We start from the raw sequence: 23504 nt of genomic DNA on the forward strand, positions 1-23504 counted from the left end.
GGCGGAAGGGGAGCTCTTCTTTTTTTTTTTTTTTTTTGCAACCGCCCCTTCCTCTTTTGCAAGGCCGGGGACCCCTCGGTGGATTCGGATCGTTGCAATCCCCCCCTTTTTTATCAATTTCACTACATTTTATATTTTTGGTTGCAAATCCCCCCCCCCATTTTTTATTTTTTGCAAACGGAAGGAGACGCCCCGAGAAGAAAGAAAAAAGAAGAAATTTGCAAAAAAAGAAAAAAGAAGATTTTTCTTCGGAAGGAACAAAAGCCTCAGGATCCAAACAGGAGCTTTGCAATTGCCTCCAATAATAATAATAAATATATATAATATTTATATATTTATTACAAAGGATCCAGCATGCAAAGGTAAAGAAAAGAAAAGCCAATTTTTCTTGGTTTGTTTGCCGCTGCCTCCTCCCCTTTTCTCTCCCTTTTGTGTTTTGCTTCCCTGGCTTTTTCCCTTTGTAAGATATTCTATGGAGCCTTTTAAAAATATATTATTATTATTTAAATAATAATAATATTATTATTATATTAAACTATTGCATGGGGAATTTTGCTGCTGCTCAGTAGCAGCAAAATTCCCCATGCAATAGTTTAATATAATAATAATATTATTATTATTAAAATATTATTATTATTATATTAAACTATTGCATGGGGAATTTTAGAAATATATTATTATTATTTAAAATATATTATTATTATTATAAATAAAAAATAGTCCATGGGCCTTTTTAGAAATATATTATTATTATTATTATTATTATTATTATTAAAAACATTATTATATATTAAAATAGTACATGGAGTCTTTTAGAAATATTATTATTATTTAAAAGATTTATTATTATTATACATTAAAATAGTCCATGGGCCTTTTTAGAAATATATTATTATTATTATTATTATTATTTAAAATATATTATTATTATATATCAAAATAATCCATGGGCCTTTTTAGAAATAATTTATTATTATTTAATATATATATATATTATATCAAAATAGTCCATGGGCCTTTTTAGAAATATATTTTTATTTTTATTATTATTATTATTATTAAAAACATTATTATATATTAAAATACTACATGGAGTCTTTTAGAAATATAATTATTATTTAAAATATTTATTATCATTATATATTAAAATATTTCATGTGGCCCAAAGAAAGAACATGATGCCTTTTCAAATGTGTCGTTGTTATTATTATTATTATTGTTATTATTATTATAAACGTTTGCTATTATTGTTGTTATTAGTGTTCTTATTCTATTAAAATATTCCTAGAGGCCCAAAGAAAGAACATGATGCCTTAAAAATATAATAATAATAATAATAATGATAATAATCGGGGCCTAAAGAAAGAACATTATGTTTTTAAGAATATTATTATTAGTAGTAGTATAATCTACATAACACATTGCATGGGGCCCAAAGAAAAACACAATGCTTTTTAAAAATATGTTTATTATTATTACTATTACTATATACACATACATATATTATATTAAAATATTCTGAGATGCCCAAAGTAAAAGTCTGATGGCCTTTTCAAATAATTGTTATTCTTCTTATTATGATTATTATTACTTTATTTTATATTAGGAATTCAGTGGGAAAAATAAGGGTATATAAGGAAGCATGGGTTGCATTGTAAATATGTGTTTGTGTATATATATATAATGCAGTTATATTTATTTTTATATTTATCAGCTTTATTCATTTTTTGCATATATATAATTGCAAATATAGATAGATAGATAGATAGATAGATAGATAGATAGATAGCTGATTTGATGGTTGTGGACAACCATTGCAGGTTTGCGGCCTGTTTAAATTATTACAATATTACGTATTTTATTCTACGTTACTTTTTATTTTATGTATTTAACTTTTCTCATTTGACTTTGGGTTATTTCATATTATATTAATGTATTTGTTTAAATTTTTATGCAGTTTATTTTATATCTGTATGTATTTTAGCCATTTACTGCATTTCCTTTTTTTCTCTATTTTATTTATTTAGATATTTTAGTTATTTATTGCACTTCCTGGGTTTTTTATTGTTGTCATTTATATTTTATTTGTGTATTTTGGTTCTTTCACGTTATTTATCTCATTTATTTTTCATCTATTTAATTTTATTATGTATTTATTATTTTACTTTTGTGTTATTTGTTTTATGTATATTTATTGCATTTATCATTGGGGAAAGAAGGTGTGGCTGCAAATGTGTTTTTTGTTGTTGTTGGTATTGGGTTTTGTTTGTTATTATAATGCAATGATGAGCAATGCAAGACTGACTGCAAATAATAGCTCTGGATAATAATAATAATAATAATAATAATAATAATAATAATAATAATAATAATAACCTTCCAATAATAATAATAATAATAATTATTATTATTATTATTTATCAATATAAGACTGTTAAGAAATAATAGTCAGTAATAATAGAGCTTTGGGTTTCTCGCATTCCTAATTTAATAATAATAATAATGATAATAATAACCTTCCAATAATAATAATAATAATTTATCAATATAAGACTGTTAAGAAATAATAGTCAATAATAATAGAGCTTTGGGGTTCTCGCATTCCTAATTTAATAATAATAATAATAATGTGTTGTTGAAGGTGTTCATGGCTGGAATCACTGGGTTGCTATGAGTTTTCCGGGCTGTCTGGCCATGTTCCAGAAGCAGCATTCTCTCCTGATGTTTCGCCCACATCTATGGCAGGCATCCTCAGAGGTTGGGAGGTATAACTCACAGCCTCTGAGGATGCCTGCCATAGATGTGGGTGAAACGTCAGGAGAGAATGCTTCTGGAACATGGCCAGACAGCCCAAAAGACACACAACAACCCACTATCTGATTTGAACTGGATTATATGGCAGTGTAGATTCAAGGCCTTTCCACACAGCTATATAACCCAGAATGCCAAGGCAGCTAATCCACAGTATCTGCTTTGAACTGGGTTATCTTGAGTCCACACTGCCATATAATCCAGTTCAGTGTGGATTTTATACAGCTGTGTAGAAGGGGCCTCATATAATCCAATTCAAAGCAAATAAAATAATATTATAAATATAATATATAAAATTACTGTGGCATAATAAAATCTCTAAAGTCAGGACAGTAAATAAATAACAACAACATTCTGAAAACGGGAGAATTCCAGACATGAAATAATCAGGGCCAGCTAACATCTCCCCCCCCCCCCAAAAAAAAGATTCCCCCAGGGAGGAAACAGCCAGGCTTTGAAGCTGAAAGAGTATTACACGTAAATCATTCTGGCTAATTGCAGCATTCATACTTGCCTCCAACAGACAAAAAATTGTATAATCACAAGCTTTAGGAAATAACATATACTACCACCAATTTCTCAATACTTTATTTTCCATACCACCACACTTTGCCACAACAACGCGTGGCCGGGCACAGCTAATAATAATAATAATAATAATAATAATAATGTAATGATCATGTTAATAAAGCAGTCCTCCTAACCTTTAAAATAATAAATAAATAAATAAATAAATGTTCCTGATTTTGATGATGATGGTGATGATGATGGTGAATCCATGTGAGGGCCACGGGAGCAAGCCTGCGTTGGGCTGCGTTCTCTGGAGCGGAGCCAATGAGTCGGGCGCCTTTCTCTCTTTCTCGCCTGGCTTTCAATGGAGGCTTTTGGCAGCGGGACCTCCTCCTGCCCCCAGAGATCATCATCCCCATCATCCTCCTCCTCCCCATCCAGGCCTGAATGGCCGGTCGCCGGGGAGAAAGAGAAAGGAATGCCCGGGCCCCTTGACGCAGACTCCGCTTGCCAGACGCTTTTGCAAAAGGGCACCCACGGAAAGATAGCATCGTTGTCGTGATTATTTTAAAAATTAAGAGTATTTTATTATTATTATTATTAAAATAAGGAGTAGTTTATTTATCACTATCATTTCGTTCAACATCATTGTCTTAACTCCTACATATTATTATTATTATTAAAATAAGGAGTAGTTTATTTTTCACTATCATTTTGTTCAATGTCATTGTCTTAACTCCTACATATTATTATTATTATTATTATTATTATTATTATTATTATTATTAAAATAAGGAGTAGTTTGTTTATCACTATCATTTCGTTCAACATCATATTATTATTATTATTATTAAAATAAGGAGTAGTTTATTTATCACTATCATTTCGTTCAACATCATATTATTATTATTATTATTATTATTAAAATAAGGAGTAGTTTATTTATCACTATCATTTCGTTCAACATCATTGTCATCACTCCTACATATTATTATTATTATTATTATTATTATTATTATTATTAAAATAAGGAGCAGTTTATTTATCACTATCATTTTGTTCAATATCATTGTCATAACTTCTACATATTATTATTATTATTATTAAAATAAGGAGTAGTTTATTTATCACTATCATTTTGTTCAACATCATTGTCATCGCTCCTACATATTATTATTATTATTATTATTATTATTATTATTATTAAAATAAGGAGTAGTTTATTTATCACTATCATTTCGTTCAACATCATTGTCATCACTCCTACATATTATTATTATTATTAAAATATGGAGTAGTTTATTTATCACTATCATTTCGTTCAACATCATATTATTATTATTATTAAAATAAATAGAAGTTTATTTATCACTATCATTTTGTTCAACATCATTGTCATAGCTCCTAAATATTATTATTATTATTATTATTAAAATAAGTAGGAGTTTATTTATCACTATCATTTTGTTCAACATCATTGTCGGAACTCCAACATATTATTATTATTATTATTAAAATAAGTAGGAGTTTATTTATCACTATCATTTCGTTCAACATCATTGTCTTAACTCCTACATATTATTATTATTATTATTATTATAACAAGTAGTTTATTTATCATTATCGTTTTGTTCAACATCATTGTCATAACTCCTACATATTATTATTATTATTACTATTACTATTATTACTATTATTATTATTAATAATAATAAATATTAATTATGATGTCTTTTCCCATCAGTTCTGTGGCGACCTGGGGCTGACCCCATCCGGATGCAGATGCCATCTTTGCTTCCTTCCCAGTCTGTAAGTTTCCTTATTTTCCCATTGATTGCATTATTATTTTACGATAATTATTATTATATTGTTATTATATTACTATTTCATTTGTATTATTTATCCCCTGCATTTTCTCTCCACAAAGTAAACTGAAAGAGGCTATGTATATTATTAATATTATCGTGATATTATTATTATTATTTTAATATGACACAGCAAACAAGATAGATATGCTGGATTTCGTTTCACAAAATCACAAGTCGGACACTTCCCAAGTGTCTAGGGCTGTGTGATGTATTATTATTATTATTATTATTATTATTATTATTATTTTATTGTATGACACAGCAAACAAGATAGATATGCTGGATTTCGTATCACAAAATCACAAGCCGAACACTTCCCAAGTGTCTAGGGCTGTGTGATGTATTATTATTATTATTATTATTATTATTATTATTATTATTATGACACAGCAAACAAGATAGATATGCTGGATTTCGTATCACAAAATCACAAGCCGAACACTTCCCAAGTGTCTAGGGCTGTGTGATGTATTATTATTATTATTATTATTATTATTATTATTATTATTATTATTATGACACAGCAAACAAGATAGATATGCTGGATTTCGTATCACAAAATCACAAGTCGAACACTTCCCAAGTGTCTAGGACTGTGTGATGTATAATAATAATAATAATAATAATAATAATAATAATAATTTCTAAGCATTGCCTTCCGTTTTCCCCTTAAAGGGCCGGCTTTCCTCTTTCTTCAGCCTCACGGTCCGTTGCACATTGAGGGCACTTTCCTTCCTTTCTTCTTCTCTTTCTTTCTTTCTTTCTTTCTTTCTTTCTTTCTTTCTTTCTTTCTTTCTTTCTTTCTTTCTCGTTCCCTTTCTTTCTCTCCGTTTTCGGTTGCTTTCCTGCTGTTTTGGGGGCTTTGTTGCCTCCGCTTCGCTTGGCAAAGGCCGCTCAGCATGGGTTTTGCACTTCACGTCCCTGCAAAACCTGCAAGCCTTGCGCCCGTTCTGCCATTGATTGCACATTGCCAATCATCGATCAATCGATCGGCCGATCAATCAGTTTGTAATCGCATCAATTTGCAGCAGATCAAGGGCTAAGCTTGCATGACTTCTCTGCTCTCTTAAAGTCTCAATGTTTTTGCAGAAATCTATATATATAAAAGAGTGATGGCATCACGGCAACCCACAAAACAACAAAACTACAGGCCCCCCAACCTCGAAATTTGACAACACAACCCATCATCCACGCCTGTAGGTTGATACAACAAAAAGAAAAGAAAAGTCCTAATTAGAGAGAGAGGAAAAATTGCTTTTATCCAATTGCTGCCAATTAGAAGGCTAAGCTCCTCCAACTTGGTCTCCTAGCAACCCAAATAATAATAATAATAAACACTAAAAATTAATACAATAAAATACTATAATAAAAGAAAATAACTAAAAATAATACAATAAAATAATAAAATATAATAAATAAAAATATAACTTACAATAAAATTAATTAAAAATGCAAATTTTGTAATCAATGTTTTTGTAATCAATGTTTTCAATACATTGTGATGTTTGGGTGCTAAATTCGTAAATACAGTAGAGTCTCGCTTATCCAACATAAACGGGCCAGCAGAACGTTGGATAAGTGAATATGTTGGATAATAAGGAGGGATTAAGGAAAAGCCTATTACACATCAAATTAAGTTATGATTTTACAAATTAAGCACTAAAACATAATGTTTAACAACAAATTTGACTGAAAAAGTAGTTCAATACGCAGTAATGCTATGTAGTAATTACTGTATTTACGAATTTAGCACCAAAATATCACGATGTATTGAAAACATTGACTACAAAAATGTGTTGGATAATCCAGAACGTTGGATAAGCGAGTGTTGGATAAGTGAGACTCTACTGTACAGTAATTACTATGTGTGTTGAACTGCTTTTTCTGTTGATTTTTTGTAAAACATGTTTTGGTGCGTAATTTGTAAAATCATAACATAATGTGACATTTAATAGGCTTTTCCATAATCCTTCCTTGTTATCCAACATTTTCACTTATCCAACGTTCTGCTGGCCTGTTTATATTGGATAAGCGAGACTCTACTGTATTTTGATAATTTAATTTAAACGATTTAAATAAAGCTCTGATAAAGATCTCAGCAGAAATTGGGGAAACATAAATGGTTTCAATATAAATATTATATATATTATATTATATATATTAAATATTAGATTATGATATTATTTTTAAGATGATGATAATAATAATAATAATAATAACAACAATAATAATAATTACACTATTCCGGAGGTTTTTAAGGACCAGACGGGTTGGAAAGGTGACAGATGGCTATAATCGGGTTTAAAGGCTTCTCCCTCCTTTTGGGGTCAAGAAAGAAAGAAAGAATAGAGAGATTGAGACTGATGGATAGAGAGACAGAGAGAGAGAGAGAGAGACGAGGGTTGAATGAAAAGTAATGCCTCCGCCTTCGTAACTCCTCAAGAGATGGCAGTCCTGGTTAGTTCCGTTACGAAGGTGGAGGCATTACTTTTCATTCAACCCTCCTCGATAGATGGATAGATAGATGCTGAGTCTTTGGGGTCTTTCTGTCACCCCCTCCCCCCATTGACCTGAATGAGGTCCTGGGAACGAGGCCACCGCCGTCTGCAAAACAAACAAACAAACAAACAAAAAACAACCCAGAAATAGGTCAAAATAAGACGGGAAAAGCTTGGCAACAAACACAGGCATGGAAAACTCAATGCCACTCCGGGATTGAGTCCGAACCCCATTTGGCAGGTTCAAATCCCGGGAGCGGAGTGAGCGCCCGCTGTTAGCCCCAGCTTCTGCCAACCTAGCAGTTCGAAAACATGCAAATGCGAGTAGATCAATAGGTACCGCTTTGGGGAAAGGTAACGGTGCTCCATGCAGTCATGCCAGTGGCCACATGACCTTGGAGGTGTCTACGGACAACGCCGGCTCTTGGGCTTAGAAATGGAGATGAGCACCAACCCCCAGAGTGTGAGTAGATCAATAGGTACTGCTCTGGCAGGAAGGTAACGGCACTCCATGCAGTCATGAGTTAAGTGACTCATAAGTTAACGTGAGTTAAATCACGACTGGACTTAACGTCAGGGGAAACCTTTACCTTACTATAAAATAAAATCTCTATATAAGCCACAGCAACGCGTGGCCGGGCAAAGCTAGTTATAATATATTGTATATGCATATAATATTAATAATATTATTTTGTAATACAATATAATACTAATAATACAATAAAGGTAAAGGTTTACCCTGACGTTCAGTCGTGACCGATAATTTAGAATAATATATAATATTATAATATATTGTATATGCATATAATATTAATAATATTATTTTGTAATACAATATAATGCTAATAATACAATAAAGGTAAAGGTTTACCCTGACGTTCAGTCCAGTCGTGACCGATAATTTAGAATAATATATAATATTATAATATATTGTATATGCATATAATATTAATAATATTATTTTGTAATACAATATAATGCTAATAATATAATAAAGGGGAAGGTTTCCTCTGACGTTAAAGTCCAGACGTGACCGATAATTTAGAATAATATATAATATTATAATATATTGTATATGCATATAATATTAATAAGATTATTTAATAATACAATATAATACTAATAATACAATAAAGGGGAAGGTTTCCTCTGACGTTAAAGTCCAGACGTGACCGATAATTTAGAATAATATATAATATTATAATATATTGTATATGCATATAATATTAATAAGATTATTTAATAATACACTATAATACTAATAATACAATAAAGGTAAAGGTTTCCCCTGACGTTCAGTCGTGACCAATAATTTACAATAATATATAATATTAGAATATATTGTATATGTATATAATATTAATAATATTCTTTTGTAATACAATACAATGCTAATAATACAATAAAGGTAAAGGTTTCCCCGGACGTTCAGTCGTGACCGATAATTTACAATAATATATAATATTAGAATATATTGTATATGCATATAATATTAATAGGATTCTTTTGTAATACAATATAATACTAATAATACAATAAAGGTAAAGGTTTCCCTTGACGTTAAGTCCAGTCGTGACCGATAATTTAGAATAATATATAATATCTATATATATATAAAAGGGTAGTGACGTTTCGGCCTAGGACAAAACAACAAAACTACACATCCCAGAAACACTAAACCTGGCAGCACAACCCCTCATCCACGCCTCTACGTTCATACAACAAAAAGCTCCAGCTACTCCAGAAAACAGCCAGGCTTTGAGGCTGCAAGGCTATTCACTGCTATTCCACCTGGCCAACAAAGGATTCCCATAAGCGACAGCAATGCGTGGCCGGGCACAGCTAGTAATAATATAATAATGATGATATAATGGTAGAATAACAATAATTAATAAATAATAATAATAATAATAATAATAATAATAATAATAATAATAATGATGGACGATTCCACTGATGCACAGAGAGTCTAGATTCAAAATCCGGAACCATTAGAATCCTTCAAATCCGTACAAACTGGAAGTAAATTGGAAATAACAAACATAATTTTTTCCAAGCAGAAAACTCGCTCTTCTTGCCTGACGGTGATGCCGATTCTCGTTCTCATTTGCAAAGGAAAACCTGCCTGAATTTGCACTTCTCGCCGGCATTAAACGCTTGGGCTGATTTATGCGTTCATTAAAGCTCCGCTCTCCATATTAATCGCCTTTGGGAGGAAGGAGCCCGTCAATGAGCGCACTAATTATGCCAGGCTCCAACGAGAAGAGGCGGGTTTCTGTTGGAACACGTTGGATCTCAATGCAGATTCGACAGATTGTTATTATTATTATTTCTCTCTCCATAAAAACAACTGCTTGTAAGATGGTACCAAGTATTATTATTATTATTATTATTATTATTATTATTATTATTATTATTATTATAGCAGCTTTGAGCCCTTGTTGTGGGAGAAATGCATAATAATAATAATAATAATAATAATAACAACAATGTGATGGGCACATTGGGTGCCATGCGAAAAGATCTCAGCCAGCATTTGGAAACAATAGGCATTGACAAAATCACGATCTGCCAACTGCAAAAGGCCACCCGACACTTGGGAAGTGTCCAACGTGTGATCCAATTCAACAGCCTGCAGAGTTTCCGCTGTGGACTCATCTTGTTGTGTTTAAAATAATAATAATAATAGTAATAGTAATAATAATAATAATAATAATAATAATAATAATAATACATCACACAGTCCTAGACACTTGGGAAGTGTCTGACTTGGGATTTTGTGATACGAAATCCAGTATATCTATCTTGTTTGCTGTGTCATAAAATAATAATAATAATAATAATAATAATAATAATAATAATAATAATAATACATCACACAGTCCTAGACATTTGGGAAGTGTTCGGCTTGTGATTTTGTGATATGAAATCCAGCATATCTATCTTGTTTGTTGTGTCATAATATAATAATAATAATAATAATAATAATAATAATAATAATAATAATAAAACATTACACAGCCCTAGACACTTGTGATTTTGTGATATGAAATCCAGCATCTCTATCTTGTTTGCTGTGTCATAATAATAATAATAATAATAATAATAATAATAATAATAATAATAATAATACATCACACAGTCCTAGACACTTGGGAAGTGTTCGACTTGTGATTTTGTGATACGAAATCCAGCATCTCTATCTTGTTTGCTGTGTCATAATAATAATAATAATAATAATAATAATACATCACACAGTCCTAGACACTTGGGAAGTGTTCGACTTGTGATTTTGTGATACGAAATCCAGCATATTTATCTAGTTTGCTGTGTCATACAATACAATAATAATAATAATAACAACAGCAAAAATAGTAGAATTTTTTCTACAATCTCCATTCTCTATATTGCCCTCTTGTGGTTACATCTCCGTCTTGCGTCCATAGATAGATATAGATAGACATAGAGATAGAGAGCTTGAGATCAATTGATAAGAGATAAAGAAATAAATATAGAAATAAATAAACAGATAGAAATAGATATGAGAGATATAAAAATAGAGATAGATATAGATAATAGACAGATCGATAGAGATACAGACGTAGAGATAGATAGAAATAGAGAGAGAGAGAGAGAGCAAGAGAGCGATAGGTGGTGGTTGTGGGTGTGGCTTCTCGTGGCCCCGCCTTCCCATTTGTGGGAGGGGCCTAACCATGTCCCGCCTCTTCCTCCCGGCTGCAGGTGTATTTCTTCTCCTCCCGGCGCCCGACCCGCCAATCAAAATAGAGTCCCTCAAGGTGAAAGTTGACTTCCTGACGGCGCCCCTCGGCCTGAAGAAGAAGAAGCGGAAGGGGAAGCCGGCCCCCCCGGCGGCCCTGAAGAAGGAGGCGGCCTTGGCCTTGGCCCCCGCCCGACCCCGGGGCCCCCCCTCCGTGGCCGACCTCCGACCCCCCGGACGGCGCCCCGACAACATGGACAACGAGTCCCAGTACTCCGGGTATTCCTACAAGTCGGGCCACTCCCGCAGCTCCCGCAAGCACCGGTGAGTGACCCCCGACCCCCCCCCCCCCCGACCCAGGCCAGGGTCACTTCCTCCTCAGCTGACCACATCGGCCATATTCCTCTTCAACCAATCAGATCATGTTCCTCTTTGGCCAATCAGGTCTCCAGTGTTGACTCATCGGCTGGTTGGACAGTCAGCCAATCAGATCATAACTTAAATATTGAATGCTAATAATATAGAATGTATGTTATATATACATTTATATATCCCGCTTCAGTCAAATCAGATAATCTGCATTTTATAGGCAGAGTGGAAGAGGCCTAAGTGAGGCCTAACTCTGCCTGTCCCCAGGCCATTGTGGCTGAGTGGGTTGCTAGGAGATGAAGGGGGCGGGGCCTAAAGGGGGCGGGGCCTACTCTTCTAACTGGCAGCAAGGGGAAAAAACAGCTTTTCCTGACCCTCTCATTTGGACTTTATTTTTCTTTTCTTTTTGTTGTATGAACGTAGAGGCATGGATGAGGGGTTGTGCTGCCAAGTTTAGTGTTTCTGGGATGTGTAGTTTTGTTGTTTTGTCCTAGGCCGAAATTTCTTTACCCTTTTATATATATAGATTATAATGTAGTATATCTATATTATATATGTAATGTGTTTATATATTCATATATATACATATATATATATATATATATGTTAATATATATTCATCTTCGGCCTCTCAAATCATATTACACACACATATATATATATATATATATACATACTATATCTATGATATTATATATTGTAATATACATAATGCTGGAGGATCTAGAAAAGGCCTGGAGGGGACCTATTTTTCCTCAGTGGGGTTAACTGTGGATACTGAACCCACAGATCCTGAAGCTGCCTAAATACAATTCTTACTATTACGTTTATTTACTATGTGACCCCATCTGTATGGAGTATATTTTTCTGAAGCCTATTGAGGTGAGCGACCTCCTCTCTCTTCCTTCCTCCTGGATGCAGGGACCGGCGGGAGCGGCATCGTTCCAAGAGCCGGGATGGGAGCCGCGGGGACAAGTCGGTCACCATCCAGGCCCCCGGGGAGCCCCTCCTGGACAACGAGTCGACCCGGGGGGACGAGAGGGTGAGTGAGTGGCCGGGCCAGAAAGAAGGGCCACGAGAATGCCTGGAAACATCCCGGGAATAGAGGGTCCCCAAAACAATGCCCCTCCAAAGCAAGGACCAGCGGGTCCCCCGTCATGTCTGCGAGATCCCCTGAAATAATGTGTGGAAGGTCCCCGTAAAGATGTTTATAACGACTTCCACCAATTTGTAAAGGACTATGAACAACTAACACCAATTTGAAAAGATTCAAACCACCAAAGACTCAGGGAGGAGACCTTTTACTTTAAAGGGTAGCGTAACTTGGTTTAAAATATATGATGTTGGAAGAACAACAAGTTTATTCAGACACAAAGCTTAGTGGTTACAATGTTGTTTCTCACTTACAGGTATTCTTATTAACAGTTATAATACTAGAATGAGATGAATCAAACTCTAAAGTGTCACTTCTTTTACTTAAAGTAGTTAAAACCTATTCCTCTGCTCCTTTCTAACGGTTACTTTAAAACTTGGACGATCCAGTGACTTCATACCATAGTCACCCCTGTGATATACTATCACAGATTCTCTGTGCCTTACCAGGTCACAGACTACATTAAATAAGTCACCAAACTTATTAAAAAACCGACTCAAAATGAACAATTGAGCCTCCTTGATCCCATCAACCTGGAATCAATCTTCCCTGTGCCTCCTCAGAGCACAGACTGACTCTCTTTTTTAAACTCTGCACTTCTTCAACTAAACGGCAGTTGGCTCCGCCTACTTCTCCATGGCAACCAGCCTCTGAGTGCTGAGATGCAATAACTGTAATACTTACCCTTTTAAAACATAAACACACAATTAAACATAACATCTCTAAACCAAAATTCGTACTTCATTACAGTCCCCCAAAGTAATGTCCAGAGGGTCCCCCATGAGAATGCCCAGAAAGATTCCTGGAATAATGTCCAAAATCATGTCCTCCTAAAGTGATAACTCACCAAAGTCATGTCCAGAGGTTTCACCATAAAAATGCCCAGACTGTCCCCAAAAATAATGTCTAGAACATCCCCTCAAAGTCATGTCCAGATGATCATCTCAAAGAATGTCCAGATCATTGCCTAAAATACTGTCCAGAAGTTCTCCCAAAATCATATCCGGAAGGTCCCCTAAAATAATGTCTGGAAGGTCCCCCAAAGTCATGTCCTCCTAAAGTGATGTCTCCCCCCCAAAGTAATATCTGGAAGGTCTCCAGAAATAATGTCCAGAGGTTGCCCCAAAACCATGTCTGGAAGGTCTCCTAAAATAATGTTCAGAATCTCCCGCAAAGTATTGTCCAGAAGCTCCCCTACAATCATGTCCAGAAGCTCCCCTACAATCATGTCTGGAAGGTCTCCTACAATCATGTCCAGAAGCTCCCCTACAATCATGTCCGGAAGGTCCCCTATAATCATGTCCGGAATCTCCCGCAAAGTATTGTCCAGAAGCTCCCCTACAATCATGTCCAGAAGCTCCCCTACAATCATGTCTGGAAGGTCTCCTACAATCATGTCCAGAAGCTCCCCTACAATCATGTCTGGAAGGTCCCCTACAATCATGTCTGGAAGGTCCCCTATAATCATGTCCGGAATCTCCCGCAAAGTATTGTCCAGAAGGTCCCCCACAATAATGTCCGGACTCTCCCCTTCTGGGCCTCCCTTAGGATGACAACTGGGGGGAGACGACGACGGTGGTGACGGGGACGTCGGAGCACAGCATCTCGCACGAGGACCTGACGCGCATCGCCAAGGACATGGAGGACAGCGTCCCGCTGGACTGCTCGCGGCACCTGGGGGTCTCGCTGGCGGCGGGCCTGGCCCTGCTGTGCTTCCTGACCCCGCTGGCCTTCGTGCTGCTGCCGCCGGCGCTGTGGGGGGAGCGGCTGGAGCCCTGCGGGACCCCCTGCGAGGGCCTCTTCCTCTCGGTGGCCTTCAAGCTGCTGATCCTGCTGCTGGGCAGCTGGGCCCTCTTCTTCCGCCGGCCCAAGGCCTCCTTCCCGCGGGCCTTCGCCTTCCGGGCCCTGCTGATGGTGCTGCTCTTCCTCCTGGTGGTCTCCTACTGGCTCTTCTACGGCGTCCGCATCCTGGACTCCCGCGACCCCAACTACCAGGGCATCGTCCAGTACGCCGTCTCCCTGGTGGACGCCCTGCTCTTCGTCCACTACCTGGCCGTGGTCCTCCTCGAGCTGCGGCAGCTCCAGCCCCACTTCACCCTCAAGGTGGTCCGCTCCACCGACGGCGCCAGCCGCTTCTACAACGTCGGGCACCTCAGGTCAGGAGCGGCGCCGGGGGGGCAGGGGTCACTTGCGTGACACCCATCGATAAGGGGGGACCACAAATGTGGCCGGATAAGGGGTCGGTTGTGTGCCCCCCACTAAGAAAGGGGTACTGCAAATATGGTTGAATACGGGGTCACTGATGTACCTCCCGTTAAGAAGGGTCTTTCATGTGCCCCTCCCCAAGGAGGAGGTGCCACAAATATGGCAGGACTTGGGGTCAGTCATGTGCCCCCCTCCAAAAAAGGTGTGCCACAAATATGGCCACACAGGGAATTGCTTGCGTGCCTGTCTCCAAGATGGAAGGCACCAGAAATATGGCCGAATTCGGGTCAGTCATCTTCTCCTTCGATACTGTCAATATGGCTGAATTCAGAGTAAGAAGGGGGTACTGGGAATGTGGCCGAATATGGGGCCAGTCATGTGCCCCTCTCCAAGGATGTACTGCAAATATGCTGCCTATGGTCTCAGTCATGTGCCCCCCACTAAGAAGGGGGTTCTGCAAATATGGCCAAATATGGGGTCAGTCGTGGGCTCCTCTTCAATAAGGGGGGTATCACAAACACGGTCTCATAAGGGGTCGCCCCTCCAAATATGGCCGAATCCAGGGTGAGTTGTGCGACACCCTTCAATGAATATCATAAATATGACTGAATATGGGGTTGGTCATGTGCCCCTCCCCAAGAAGAGGGGAATCCTGGGGTTGGGTATGTGTTCCCCAAATATGCCCCCCCCCCCAAACATGGCCTAACATGGGGACTGCCATATGGGGAAGGTTCAGTGAGCTTCACAGGATTGAGGTACCTCAAAGACATACAGAAGACTATCCCTCCCCCCCCCCGAAGACGTGTGCCATACATGGTCCATCACATGTAGAAGGCAATGCAGGTTGGGGGCTGATGGGATTTCCCTCTGCTTGTGTGTCCCGGCAGCATCCAGAGAGTGGCCGTGTGGGTCCTGGAGAACTACTACCAGGACTTCCCCGTCTCCAACCCAGCCCTCCTCAACCTGCCCAAGTCCGTCCTCTCCAAGAAGATGTCCGGGTTCAAAGTCTACTCCCTCGGAGAAGGTGGGTCATCCCATAGATCATTGAGTCTGGGCAGTTACATTCACCTTGAAGACCTCTCTAGGAATTTGCAAGGGCAATTCTAAGGTAATAACCGGTATACTATAGTATTACCTGGAGGACCTAAGAAATTCCTAGAGAGAACCTTCCTCGAATGTCTAACTCCTTCCTCCCAACCCTGTCGTTCCTTCTAGCAGAAGCGTACCATAGAATTGCCTGGAAGATTTGCAAACTTCCTAGAGAGAACCCGTTACTATAGATTTACCTGGAGGACCTAAGAAATTCCTAGAGAGAACCTTCCTCGAATGTCTAACTCCTTCCTCCCAACCCTGCCGTTCCTTCTAGCAGAAGCGTACCATAGAATTGCCTGGAAGATTTGCAAACTTCCTAGAGAGAACCCGTTACTATAGATTTACCTAGAGGACCTAAGAAATTCCTAGAGAGAACACTTTCCTCGAATGTCTAACTCCTCCCAACCCTGTCGTTCCTTCTAGCAGAAGCGTACTATAGAATTGCCTGGAAGATTTGCAAACTTCCTAGAGAGAACCCTTTTTTAAATTTCTAGATCTTCCAGAGCAACTCTATAGTAAGTACCATACAACTGTCTGGAGAACCTAGATAATTCCTAGCAAGATCACTTTAGAATTTCTAAGTCCTCCACAGCAATGCTATAGGACAGGCATGGGCAAACTTAGGCCGTCCAGGTGTTTTGGACTTCGACTCCCATCATTCCTAACAGTCTACCGGTCTCCCCAATTGAGCAGAACGTGGGCTAGATGTCCTCTAGGGTCCCACCCCAACCCTGTGATTCCAATAGGCCTAAATAGGACCTATCCAATGTAGATGATTTCGGGATGAGACCATGCCTGCTATAGGACGTTCCAGCAGATGCTACCATAGAATCGCCTGGAAGAACGAGACCATTCCTAGAGAGGACACCTTAGATTTCTACGTCCTCCAAGGCCTGTCTATGGTGACTTCCTGTAGAAGGATCTCCATAAATCCCAAAAAGGACACCTGTTGAATGTCTAGGTATTACGAGGAACTTCTATGGGATTTTTTGACGAGTGCTATCAGGAATTGTCTGGATGGTTGTCCTGAACTCTGTCTGTCCGCCAGCACAACTCGGACAACTTCTACTGGGAATGTACCATAGAGTTGTCTGGAGGATATTCCTAGAAAGGACGCTTCTTCCTTCTTTCCTTCCTTCTAGAAAACACGACCAACAACTCAACCAGCCAGTCCCGCGCTGTGATTGCAGCGGCCGCTCGTCGGAGGGACAACAGCCACAACGAGTACTACTACGAGGAGGCGGAGCATGAGCGCCGGGTGCGGAAGAGGCGGGCCAGGTGAGTTCCCTTGATTGGAGGTGGGGCGGGGCTTCCTGTTTGCAACCCTTGACCCCCACTTGTGACCCGTGACCCCCCCCCCCCCACAGGCTGGTGGTGGCGGTGGAGGAGGCCTTCACGCACATCAAGCGCCTGCAGGAGGAGGACCAGAAGAACCCGCGGGAGGTGATGGACCCCCGGGAGGCGGCCCAGGCCATCTTCGCCTCCATGGCCCGCGCCATGCAGAAGTACCTGCGCACCACCAAGCAGCAGCCCTTCCACACCATGGAGAGCATCCTCCAGCACCTGGAGTTCTGCATCACCCACGACATGACCCCCAAGGTGCGCCCCAGGATACACCGGGGGGGGGGGGTGAGAGTGGCGTCGGACCTGCCCTGGGATCTCGTCTCGAGGGGGGCAGTGGGGCCGGACTCATAGTGGGGTCTCGCCTTGAAATTGTCCACAACAATAGATTAGAGTTGGGATGAGTTCCTAGAGGATATCTAGACCACCTTCTACTCCTTGTAGGATCTTCTACTGAAGACACTTGGGTTGATGAAAGGACATTGGGACCATGGTCTCGTCCTGAAATCCTCGTCTCTACATCCATGTAGAATCTTCTACTGAAGATAAGACTGGTGTTTCCCAGCTTGAGTCTCTCCATGGTCTCATCCCGAAATCTTCTACATTGGATAGGTCCTATTTAGGCCTATTGGGATCACAGGGTTGGGGTGGGACCCTGGAGGACATCTAGTCCACGTTCTGCTCAATTGGAGATCTCCATCTAAACTATCACGCTCTCTCGGTCTCATAGGAAGGCAGTGGCAATCCTCCCATGATAGGGAGTGATAGGTTCTCCTTGTGGTCTTTGGCCGTGTCCCAAACAAGATGGCGGACTCTTCCCTCTAATGCCAAGACGGGCCTCCTTCTCCTTTCTCCCCACAGGCCTTCCTGGAGCGCTACCTAACGGCGGGCCCCACCATCCAGTACCACAAGGATCGTTGGCTGGCCAAGCAGTGGACGTTGGTCAGCGAGGAGCCGGTGACCAACGGCTTGAAGGACGGGGTGGTCTTCGTCCTCAAGCGCCACGACTTCAGCCTGGTGGTCAGCACCAAGAAGATCCCCTTCTTCAAGCTCTCGGAGGAGTTTGTGGACCCCAAGTCGCACAAGTTTGTGATGCGGCTTCAGTCGGAGACTTCGGTGTGAAAGAAAACCCAAGGCCCGAAAGAGGGTCTTGCGGGGAGCGCCGTATCCGTCCTTCTGGGCGGTGACCACATCCGGAAGGCGGCCATCTTGGAGTTTAAGATCTGTCTCCACGCATCTCCAGGTGCCTGCATTGACCACTCCGTCCCGTCAATCCCTTTTTTTACGAGTTCCTTCCGGACAACATTGAGGCGGTGAGATTTTTTGGGGTCCCACCACCCTGTCCACTTTTCTACTTTCCACTTTCTGAAGTCCTTCCCGACATCTCCAGAGCTCTGAAATGACTACGTCTCAGAGCTCCAGAGAATTGAGAACATCCGAGTTTCGATGCCAGAGATAATTTACTCGTAAATAGAAAACATGGAGTTTTAGTGGCGGAGATCTCTCGCTCGTAAATAGAAAACATTGAGAACATTGAAAAGGTTGAGTTTCGGTGCAGGAGATCCCGTCACTCGTAAGTAGAAAAGATTTGAGTTTTGGTGCCAGAGATCTCTCATAAATAGAAAACACGGAGTTTCTATGTAGGAGATTTCTCACTCAATAGATTGAGTTCGTAAATAGAAAAAATGGAGTTTCGGTGCTGGACAGCTCTTCACTCGTAAATAGAAAACATGGAGTTTTGATGACACAGATGTCTCACTCGTAAGTAAAAAAACATGGAGTTCGCAAATAGAAAATATTGAATTTCGGTGCCAGGAATCTCTTGTAAATAGAAAAGATGGAATTCTGGTGCCAGAGATCTCTCACTAGTAAATAGAAAACATGGAGTCTTGGTGACGGAGATCTCTTCGCTCGTCAATAGTAAAAAAAATTGAGTCTCTATTCCGGAGATCTCTTCGCTCGTAAATAGAAAAAGATTGAGTTTTGGTGACGGAGATCTCTTCGCTCGTAAATAGAAAAATATTGAGTTTCGGTGCCTGAGATCTCTTCGCTCGTAAATTGAAAACTGATGAATTCGGTGACGGAGATCTCTTCACTCGTAAATAGAAAAAGATTGCGTTTCGGTGACGGAGATCTCTTCGCTCGTAAATAGAAAAAGATTGCGTTTCGGTGACGGAGATCTCTTCGCTCGTAAATAGAAAAATACTGAGTTTCGGTGCCTGAGATCTCTTCGCTCGTAAATTGAAAACTGATGAATTCGGTGACGGAGATCTCTTCGCTCGTAAATAGAAAAAGATTGCGTTTCGGTGACGGAGATCTCTTCGCTCATAAATAGAAAAATATTGAGTCTCGGTGCCGGAGATCTCTTCGCTCGTAAATAGAAAAAGATTGCGTTTCGGTGACGGAGATCTCTTCGCTCGTAAATAGAAAAATACTGAGTTTCGGTGCCTGAGATCTCTTCGCTCGTAAATTGAAAACTGATGAGTTTCGGTGACGGAGATCTCTTCGCTCGTAAATAGAAAAAGATTGAGTCTCGGTGCCGGAGATCTCTTCGCTCGTAAATAGAAAAAGATTGAGTCTCGGTGCCGGAGATCTCTTCGCTCGTAAATAGAAAAAGATTGCGTTTCGGTGACGGAGATCTCTTCGCTCGTAAATAGAAAAATACTGAGTTTCGGTGCCTGAGATCTCTTCGCTCGTAAATTGAAAATTGATGAGTTTCGGTGACGGAGATCTCTTCGCTCGTAAATAGAAAAAGATTGCGTTTCGGTGACGGAGATCTCTTCGCTCGTAAATAGAAAAAGATTGATTTTCGGTACCTGAGATCTCTTCGCTCGTAAATGGAAAACGGACGAGTTTCGGTGCCAAATTTTAAGGGCTAATTCCGTTCACTATCTTCACCAGCACCTCCAGGTTTTGAGGGACCTTTCTGTGAATGTTCTTTCTTTATAAAAACACACACAAATACACACAAAAAACCAGCGAACCTCAACAGTTCTGGCCTTCGAAACTTCACTCGTTTCCCACAAACTCCAGCTGGACTTGCACAAAACCTTTTTTTGGGGGGTAGGGAGCGTTTTAGGTATAGATAGATAGATTATATGTAAAAAAAAGAAAGAAAAGGAACGTCGGATTGTAGCTGCTATTTTTTAAATCGACATCGTCACCACTTCGAAAACCAACAATCTCTGGGACGGGTTTCTCGTATCTCGTCCCTTTCGCAAAAAGGACATTTTGGGAAGGTTTCCTTTTATTTCCGAAGGAAGGTCCGAACTTCTTAAGTTTGTCTTTCATCTCTGTTTGTAAATAATTGTGATCCGTCAAACGCTGCAAATCGCGTTTCGGTTTTGCGTCCACCGTCCGAGGTTTTCTCTCTGTGGTATCGGATTTGTGTTGAAGTCCGTTGTTGTGTCTTTTGTTCAGGATTTGGGTGCGAAATTGTGAGCGAATCGGGGTCAAGGCTACCTTTTTTTGGTTCGGCAAGAAGCGTTTCCTACACAACTCCGCTTCAAATAAACTGAGTTTTGTTTTTTCCCCCATTGGTTTGGATCCCATTTCCAAGGATGCATATACAAATATTCCAAATGCTGAAAATATATTCCAAATATTATATAAAAATATTCCACGTGTTATATAAATATTCCACATATTGAAATAAATATTCCAGATGCTGAAAAAATATTCCAAATATCGTATAAAAATATTCCACGTATTGAAATAATTACTTCAAATATTGAAGTAAATATTCCAAATATTATTTTAAAATCTTCCAAATATTACCCAAAAAATTACAAATAGTGAAATAAATTCGCCAAATATTGAAACAAATATTCCAAGTAATATAAAAAATATTCCATATATTATATAAATATTCCAAAATATGACACACATTTGCAAATACAGTAGAGTCTCACTTATCCAGCGTTCTGGATTATCCAACGCATTTTTGTAGTCAATGTTTTCAATACATCGTAATAATTTGGTGCTAAATTCGTAAATACAGTAATTACTACATAGCATTACTGCGTATTGAACTACTTTTTCTGTCAAATTTGTTGTATAACATGTTTTGGTGTTTAATTTGTGAAATCATAACCTAATTTAATGTTTAATAGGCTTTCCTTAATCTCTCCTTATTATCCAACATATTCGCTTATCCAACGTTCTGTCGGCCTGTTTACGTTGGGTAAGTGAGACTCTACTGTATTTGAAATATTGAAGTAAATATTCCAAATATTATTTTAAAATCTTCCAAATATTACCCAAAAAATTACAAATAGTGAAATAAATTCGCCAAATATTGAAACAAATATTCCAAGTAATATAAAAAATATTCCATATATGATATAAATATTCCAAAATATTACACACATTTGCAAATATTGAAATATTTCAAATATTATAAAAATATTCAAACAATTATACAAAAATTACAAATATTGAAATAAATATTACAAACATTCCAAAAATATTCAGAAATATTGTAAGTATCCCAAACATTTAGAATATTAAAATAATATTTGGAATATTGTAAAATTTGTATAGCATTCCCAGCATTCTAAAATCTCAAATTTTGGCTAAAGGAAGATACAACCTGTTTTATTTTATTTAAAATGTGAATAAGTGACTCTAATGGGACCAAGCAATGACATCCTGCCTCGTTTTGTGCTTTTTGAATCTCTGTTTTTGTTAAATAGAGAGGAATTTTTATGAAAAAGATTTGTTTTGCAGGGATTTGTGCATCTAATCCGCCTTTAATCATCTTATTTGTGGCCTTCCCAGCATAATATCACTGCCATTTTGACATCAAATTTATTACAATGTTGTTCCATTTTTATTGTGAAAAACAACCATTTTTTATTTTTTTTAAAGATTTCCCATACACTGAATTTAGGGGGGAATTTCCCCCCCATTTTGGTTACTTTCTTTTTAAATAAAATTAAAAAAATAAATAAAAAGTAAGGTCGAAGTTGTAAGAAGGGGGAATGCATGCCTGTAGAAAGTTGTAAAGTGTAAAATGGTTTTGTTTTTTTTTAATATATAAAATGTTTCTGTTTTTACCGTTTGCAGTGGGACTAAAACGTTACAGAAAGGGTAGAACGAGTCTTTTTTTTTTTCAGATAGGAGGTAAAACTACATTTTTTTCTATAAAAAAGAAAATAAAGAAAAATAAATACCTTTCAAGATCTTGTTTTTCTCCAATCTTTCCATTTATACATTTAGTTATACAGTACATTATTATTAATGATTTTTTTAAAAAATTGAATTAATGATGAATTACATTTGTCTTGGATTTAAATCTTCCTCTTTGCTGCCAATTAGCGCTTTAATTGTGTGTAATATTATAGATAGATAGATAGATAGATAGATAGACAGACAGACAGACAGAATTAATAACATCTGTCTTGGGTTGTGTGTGTATATATGTTTATATTTAAATAATTATGTAATATAATATTTTAATATATATTTTAATATGTGTGTATATATATATATATATGAGAGACAGAGAGAGTGTATATATATATATATAGAGAGAGAGAGAGAGAGAGAGAGAATTAATCACGTCTGTCTTGGGTTGTGTGTGTGTATATATGTTTATATATATTTAAATAATTATGTAATATAATGTTTTAATATATATTTTAATATGTGTGTGTATATATATATATATGAGAGACAGAGAGAGTGTGTATATATATATAGAGAGAGAGAGAGCGAGAGAGAGAATTAATCACGTCTGTCTTGGGTTGTGTGTGTGTATATATATGTTTATATATATTTAAATAATTATGTAATATAACATTTTAATATATATTTTAATATGTGTGTATATATATAAGAGAGACAGAAAGAGTGTGTGTGTATATATATATATAGAGAGAGAGAGAGAGAGAGAGAGAATTAATCACGTCTGTCTTGGGTTGTGTGTGTGTATATAT

General features: G+C 37.9%; 1 protein-coding gene across 1 annotated transcript; it reads left to right on the plus strand.

Moving 5' to 3' along the window:
• Positions 1 to 25: 25 nt before the first annotated feature.
• vangl2 (VANGL planar cell polarity protein 2) lies at positions 26 to 22746 on the plus strand. The gene is made up of 9 exons (XM_062965441.1): positions 26 to 362; positions 5066 to 5130; positions 11429 to 11729; positions 12696 to 12816; positions 14476 to 15083; positions 16020 to 16156; positions 17367 to 17502; positions 17592 to 17823; positions 18427 to 22746. Exons 3-9 carry the CDS (start codon positions 11659 to 11661, stop codon positions 18685 to 18687), a joined length of 1566 nt encoding a protein of 521 aa, XP_062821511.1. The 5' UTR covers positions 26 to 362; positions 5066 to 5130; positions 11429 to 11658; the 3' UTR covers positions 18688 to 22746.
• Positions 22747 to 23504: the final 758 nt, after the last annotated feature.

The sequence above is a fragment of the Anolis carolinensis genome, unplaced genomic scaffold (assembly GCF_035594765.1).
Source record: "Anolis carolinensis isolate JA03-04 unplaced genomic scaffold, rAnoCar3.1.pri scaffold_14, whole genome shotgun sequence".
NCBI classification, from domain to species: domain Eukaryota; kingdom Metazoa; phylum Chordata; class Lepidosauria; order Squamata; family Dactyloidae; genus Anolis; species Anolis carolinensis.

What these genes read in the sequence shown, in the direction of transcription:
- vangl2 (XM_062965441.1), top strand. Translation starts at nt 11,659, where the DNA reads ATGGACAACGAGTCCCAGTACTCCGGGTATTCCTACAAGTCGGGCCAC. An exon ending in CGACCCGGGGGGACGAGAGG is followed by an intron (nt 12,817 to 14,475) that starts GTGAGTGAGTGG and finishes GGCCTCCCTTAG; the next exon opens with GATGACAACTGGGGGGAGAC. An exon ending in CCCACGACATGACCCCCAAG is followed by an intron (nt 17,824 to 18,426) that starts GTGCGCCCCAGG and finishes TTCTCCCCACAG; the next exon opens with GCCTTCCTGGAGCGCTACCT.